This window comes from Seriola dumerili, unplaced genomic scaffold (assembly GCF_002260705.1).
Source record: "Seriola dumerili isolate Sdu_G_001 unplaced genomic scaffold, Sdu_1.0 BDQW01000331.1, whole genome shotgun sequence".
Taxonomy (NCBI): domain Eukaryota; kingdom Metazoa; phylum Chordata; class Actinopteri; order Carangiformes; family Carangidae; genus Seriola; species Seriola dumerili.
In genome coordinates, this window is record NW_019174586.1 from 2,998,714 (window position 1) to 3,005,065 (window position 6,352).

The window sequence follows — 6,352 nt, forward strand, 5'->3', positions numbered from 1 at the left end:
TCCACATGTGAAGCACATACTACAGATCTATTTCGGGGGCTGAAAGTGAAATCTCCTCCCTATAAATAGGACGATCGGAGCTGGATGCGGGCGCGCGGCTCTCAGTCCTTGTGCAGGTCACCGGTGAGATCTATTTTTAGAAAAAGCACGGCTTGCCTCACGTGAGACTGGCGACAGGTTTTTGTAGGTATGCCGGCTGCTGTTTTGCGCGCGAGTCAAAAATCATTAATGAACGTCATTCACTAAAACGACTTTTCATTAAGCTTTTGAAGACAGTCACTTGTGAGTTTTACGACAGAGAGAAAGACTCCGACTCCCACGGCGTCTGTTAAACAGTTAAATGACAATTTATAGGGATAAAATAATTGTGAAGGTAGTTGCTAGTGTCTTGCTAGTGTTTGTGCTGCTTCTTTCAGTATGAGCAGCTGCTCATGCTCTGATTGTTTTCTATGATTGTTAGTCCATGTTTTTTATTTATAGAATGTCCTACTATCTAAATCAACATTTCCAAACAAATCCTCTCAGAATGTTAATATCAGCTTGTCCGTTGATTGTTATCTCAGAGTCAGAATAGAAGAACTATTGTTTTGTGCACATAGAATAAAAACATATACTGCTGCTACACAGCGTTTCAATGCCAAGCCTTCCCTCTTAACAAGAAAATATGAAATTGCTGTGAAGCCACGGGACATGCGCAGCATTCGTGTCTAATAAACTAAAGAAATTGGAGGCTAACGGCGGTTATGTGAAGGTTTATGCATTCACAGCTGCCCAGGAATGATTTCCATTCATAAAGGGCAACGGAGAGACGGAGCGATGTGAAAAAGCCTCAGCATCCATGTCCGCCTCTTGTAACGGCAGCTTAACGGTGCCTGTCCAGCTCTGCGGTGTAGCCTTTATCTGAGCAGCCGACATGTTTCAAATATTGACAGCAGGCTAAATGTGGTCAAAATTAAGCGGTGAATCGCGCCGAACGAGCACCTGCAGTGTTTCACGACAGGTCCGGGCAAACGGGCGGTGTTGCGGAGTCCGCCTCGGGTGCCAGACATATAAACACACAGACCTCTTTCGTATGCAACCCAGTCTTCCCACTTTCCCCCCTCCTTCTTCCCCCCCTCCCCCCTCCTCCCCCTCCAATACACCGGAGTCCGGTGACTCCGTTTACGTTTTACGCTTGCTCCGCCCCTTATTCGGTTTTGTCCAAATCGGGCTTTTTGCGTCGCCGGAGCTCCCGATTTCAGTCCGACGTCATCACCGAGTAGAGGGAAGTGCTGACGTCGAGGCAGAGTCACCGAAAGGAGAGGGCACGGGAGAGGGAGGGGGGAGAGTTCCACCATTGCTAACACTGATATGAGACATATCTATCCCCCTCGGCCCCCCCTTTCTTCTCAACCCCCCTCCCTCCGTTTTACGTCGGTGTTGGTGCGTTGGGAGCCCCCCTACTCCGGCGGAGTCCCAGGCTATATAAGTGACCGGCGAGCAGAGTCCCTCAACCAGATTTAGGGGTCCGGACTTCTGTGCGAGAGACGGCTACTACAGCCGCTGATTAACCTGCACTCCGAAAGGGGGATAGACATCCAGCAGCCGACCAGCATCCGAGCTGGACGCTGTGGCGGAGCTAAAGCAGACGGAGACAGGACAGGAGAAGGTTTTGAAACCTTTCTCTGGAAAAAAAAAATCGCTGAGATGAAAGTCCAATAACACACCTCAGAGCTTCTCCACTCTTACAACCTGTCTCTTAACACATCACGGAGACAGGGCACTTCAGCCGAGGCACGACGTGAAACAACACTCCGCGCACAACTCTCCAACTCGCATCTGGAGGAATTTCGATAGTTCACCGCAACAACCGGCCACAATGTACCGCTCAACCAAAGGAGCTTCCAAGGCTCGACGGGACCAGATCAACGCCGAGATCCGGAACCTGAAGGACTTGTTGCCCATATCCGATGCAGATAAAGCGCGACTCTCATACCTGCACATCATGTCACTTGCCTGCATGTACACCAGGAAATCCGTCTTCTTCACTCAAGGTAAGAATGAATTTACTCTGAGTAAAAACGACCTGTTGATGAATCTCGTGTAGCACTGCTGCATTGACAGACCCGCAATCTCTCACAGGAGTGGAATCAACAAGTGTTTTAGTGACACCAGAGGCAGGTGCCTTGATATAAATCTGATTTTCGGATTATCTGTAGAGCTGTGGGTCATTAATTGATCTTTAATAATCGATATAGGCAAGAAGCTGATAAAAGCGTCTAAATGTGAATCTGTAGCTGTCCGTGGTACTGAAATGCTTTAGCACCATAAAAACAGCCGCACCGCTGTCCATGGTGCTGAAATACACTGCGGCCACTGTTTTTCCTATTGCGGAGATCACATATGCTGTGTTCGTTCTTATTAGCTTCAGATTCATGAACAAATCTGACACCTCTCTGTTCTGTCCCTTTCCACCCTTTTTCCTCTCTAGAAGCGGGAACTGCCGCTAGTCTTGAAGAGAGCGCGCGGTTTCTGTCTTTCCACGAACTGTCGGAGTTGATGCAGGCGCTGCCAGGCTTTCTGATGCTGCTGACCGGGGAGGGGAAGCTCCTGTACCTGTCAGACAGCGTCTCCGAGCACCTCGGACACTCCATGGTGAGTCCACACAGATTAATTCGCTGCTTAGTGAAGGGATGATCGAGCTCTACCTTGGGCTTCATAAATAACGTTTCTGTTTGTATTTTTTCAGGTGGATCTTGTGGCACAGGGGGACAGTGTGTACGACATCATCGACGCCTCAGACCACTTCATCATGAGGACCAACCTGTCAACCTCTACATCACTTGAGATGGGTAAGACAAAATGAATACATTAAAGTACAATATTTTTGGTTCTCCACCTAATGACCAACAAATACGATTTTTTAAATAAACCTCCTCTCATCTTCTCCTCTATAGACCGTCTCTTCCGCTGTCGCTTCAACACCTCCAAGTCCGTGCGGAGGCAGAGTGCCGGGAACAAGCTGGTTCTGATCCGGGCTCGCTGCCTCTCTCCCCCCTCAACCTCTCCTGCCGCCGGGTCCTACTGGACCTCCAACCCTGTCTGGGTGTGTTTCTGCTCCCCCCTGGAGCCCCACCCGAGCCGCTCCGGCCCCGGGGCAGAGAGGGAGTTGACTTCCACCTCTCCCCTTGCTGAGAGCAACTTGTTCCTGGCCTGCTTCTACTCCCAGCATGGCCGGGACATGAGGCTACAGGCAGCACAGGACAGGTGAGTTCACACAAATAACATCCCATCTCTCCACCTGTTGCTTTAATATGAAGTGGTATATTAATCTGTTTATGAGATAACTAAGGCGGTAAAACATTATCCTTCTAACACATCACCACCCACTCTCCCCTGCAGTGTGAGCGCCTATCTTGGCTTTGATGTGACAGCTTTACGCTCTCGCTCTTGGTACAGCCTCCTCCACCCACAGGATCTGTCACATGCCTCCGCTCAGCACCGCAGCCTATGTAAGTGTACTCTTCACACATACCTAACAGTTACAACCATCCATACCCACACAGTTACAAACACTGTGCCTACTGGCACATCCACACACTGAAATACACTATGATGATTAATAGGATTACAAACGATGCCAACTTGTGTTGTGACTGTTGTTCAACAGTGAGAGAAGGAGGAGAGGGCAGAGCTGAAATGGTGGTGCGTGTGCAAGCTCAGGATCAGTCGTGGGTTTGGCTTTACATGGTGCTTCAGCTGCAGCCTGGAGAAATCCCCATCAGCAGCAACAACTACATCATCAGGTATTTACTGACGTTTTAAATCACACACCACTCATCAATATGGAGGCAGGAGACAGATGAATACAGCCAAACACACCTTACTAACTCCATGTGTCTTCTCTTTCTCAGTGAGTCTGAGGCCTGGTCTGTGCGTCAGCAGCTCAGCTCAGAGCAGACCCAGCTGACCCTGATCCTGACTGCTGGTACCTCTCAGCAAGAGAGTCTGAGCCTCCAGTCCCCAGAAACCCTGTCCAGCCCAGACCAGGTCTTCACCCCAGGCAGCAGCGGCCTGTCTGCCCAGTCCTTTGACTTCAGCACTGCTGGCTGCAGCGTGGGCTCCTCTGATGAACCAGGGAGCTCTGCTGCTGAGGCCATGCAGCTGGAGGGTGACCCTCGTTCCAGTATCTCCTCTCTGGAGGAAGAAAGCTTCTTTCAGCAGCAACCTACTGAGAGCCCCTCAGCTGCCTCCTCGCCCACCCCAGTCACTGTTGAAACAGTAGCAGACTTAGACTTTTTAACCCAGAACATTCTCCTGCCACCCTCCTTCCAGCTCGACCCTCCACTGCCAGCTCTCCCCCTGCCTCTCCCACCTGTCCCCACCTCACAAGCTCAGCAGACCAAAGAGTTTGTGTGCACACCACCCTACACTCCCCAGGTTAGTGGGGCTAGCTTCCCATTCGGTGAACCCCTCTTCAGCTTTGACCCCACTGGCACTACCACACCTCCGCCCTCTGCTACAACAGCCACCGCCACCACCTCTGTGGCCCCCTCAGCGCCCGCCTCTGCCCCACCAACTACCACCTCCAGCCCTACTCCCCCCACCACCCTCTCTACCAAACTTCCCCTCGCTCTACCTACCCCATCCACTGATCTCCTCTTCCCTGTCGAGCCCTGCAGCGGCTCCCTTTATGAGAAACTGCCCCCCACACCTGACAGCCCCGGAGACGGTGACTGCACAGTAATGACCCTGCCCGAGGTACGGGGTCCACTGTATGTAGATGTACCACTGGGGCCCCTCCAGTGTCCACCTGAGGGCCTCCTCACCCCTGAGGCATCACCTGGTAAACAGCCCTGCCTCTCCTTCTTCTCCCTGGAGAGAGAGAGGGAGAAGGAGAGGGCAGAAATCTCTCTCTTAGCTCAGCATATCAGCTCACTGGCAGAGGGATTCTACCTGGATCCACTCTTGTCCAAACTCTCTCCTCCCTCCATGTCACCCTCATCCTCCCCTCCCTCCCCCTTCCTGTCTCCCACTGTAGAAACTGCTGATGTTGATTCAGTCCATATGCTTAGGGAGTTTTATCCCATCAAAGCATGGAGAGGTCTGGACATTCCCATCTTCCTAGACGATGATGACTCTCTGTTTGAAGAGAGCATCCTAGAAACCCTCCTCCAAGACGACTTCGCTCCTCCCCAGTCCCCTGGCATCTCCTCCCCGTCTCCCTGCACCTCCCCTATGCCCAATCCCTCCAGCCCAACCTCTCCTCAAACCCCAGTGTGCTGGCGCCAACCCTCCCAGTTTGAGGGAGTGGGCCACTTCTGTAGCGTCCAATCGGCGCAATGTAACTCCATGGCTGGGTGCGGGGCGACTGTGGCTGCTGAGGCTGGGGTGATGGCGGAAGGGGAGGGGCTAGCGGAGGAAGCAATGGAGATCGAGGTGGTGTCATCTCCAGTGTCCTCTTGCTCCTCCATCCCAGCTTCCCCTCCCCTCATCCTCACTGCCTCCCCCAGTCCCGCCACCTCCATGCCCATTGGCTCGCCCACGCCCGCCGTGTCTTGCACTCAGTCCCTCCTGGAGGAACTGGCCGTCCTGGAACCCATGTTTGGGGCAGGTGCCTCGATCGCCCCTGGCTTAGGGCAACAACCTGAGTTGTATCAACTCCAATGTCATCCATCGCCACAGTGCTTCCACAAAGGTAAGAATCTGTCTTGTTTTTCGCATTTTAGCTCAGTCTTGTTAAATGGGATGAAAAACCATTCTCTGAAAATGCACCACTAACTTCTTCTTTCTCTCTTTTCCTTTTTTGTCTTTCAGATGGGAGTGGAAGTGTTCCTCCGTTCTAAAATAAGTCTGTGACTTACTTCATTAAGTATGGCATATTGTCATATTTTGTGGAGCCCCTTTTACTGAAAAGTAAAAAATAATTAAGTGTATAAATATACATAATGTATATACAACTTAAGGACTTTAACTCCTACATGTCTCCTCAGAACAAAGATTGGCTTTATATTTTTGTTCACTCATTAATCTGTATACTACTACAAACCTGGTGCAACATTTACATGATGGTGCAACCACATGGACTCATAACTGACTGGGTTTTGAGTCCATGTGGTATCTTTCAGCTTCTCTGTAACACGAGCTTCAGATATGATCAGACAGAGAAACATCTCTGAACTTGTAAGCGCTGTTTAACTTCCAGACGCGCACTTGTATTCACTCGTAGTGAAAACTCTGTTGTGAACAAAAAATAATACATTTCTTGCTATTTTAATAGGGAGATGAATTATAGCACTTTTTGCTTGACATGCAGCAACGCAAACCCAAACCTCAAATGTACTGGAAGTCAAATGTTTACAAATTGTTTACA

General features: G+C 50.6%; 1 protein-coding gene across 1 annotated transcript; it reads left to right on the forward strand.

The window, feature by feature from the left end:
- The first annotated feature begins 1,858 nt into the window (after positions 1-1,858).
- Positions 1,859-5,846, forward strand: LOC111232690 (neuronal PAS domain-containing protein 4A-like). The gene is made up of 8 exons (XM_022760317.1): positions 1,859-2,033; positions 2,471-2,634; positions 2,729-2,831; positions 2,937-3,246; positions 3,382-3,491; positions 3,650-3,785; positions 3,894-5,677; positions 5,797-5,846. Exons 1-8 carry the CDS (start codon positions 1,859-1,861, stop codon positions 5,823-5,825), a joined length of 2,811 nt encoding a protein of 936 aa, XP_022616038.1. The 3' UTR covers positions 5,826-5,846.
- The last annotated feature ends 506 nt before the right edge of the window (positions 5,847-6,352 follow it).

Excerpts from the sequence above, each read along its gene's own strand:
- LOC111232690 (XM_022760317.1), top strand. The coding sequence starts at position 1,859 with ATGTACCGCTCAACCAAAGGAGCTTCCAAGGCTCGACGGGACCAGATC. Across the intron at positions 3,247-3,381 it reads CTACAGGCAGCACAGGACAG|TGTGAGCGCCTATCTTGGCT; the intron begins GTGAGTTCACAC and ends TCTCCCCTGCAG. Across the intron at positions 3,786-3,893 it reads AGCAACAACTACATCATCAG|TGAGTCTGAGGCCTGGTCTG; the intron begins GTATTTACTGAC and ends TCTCTTTCTCAG.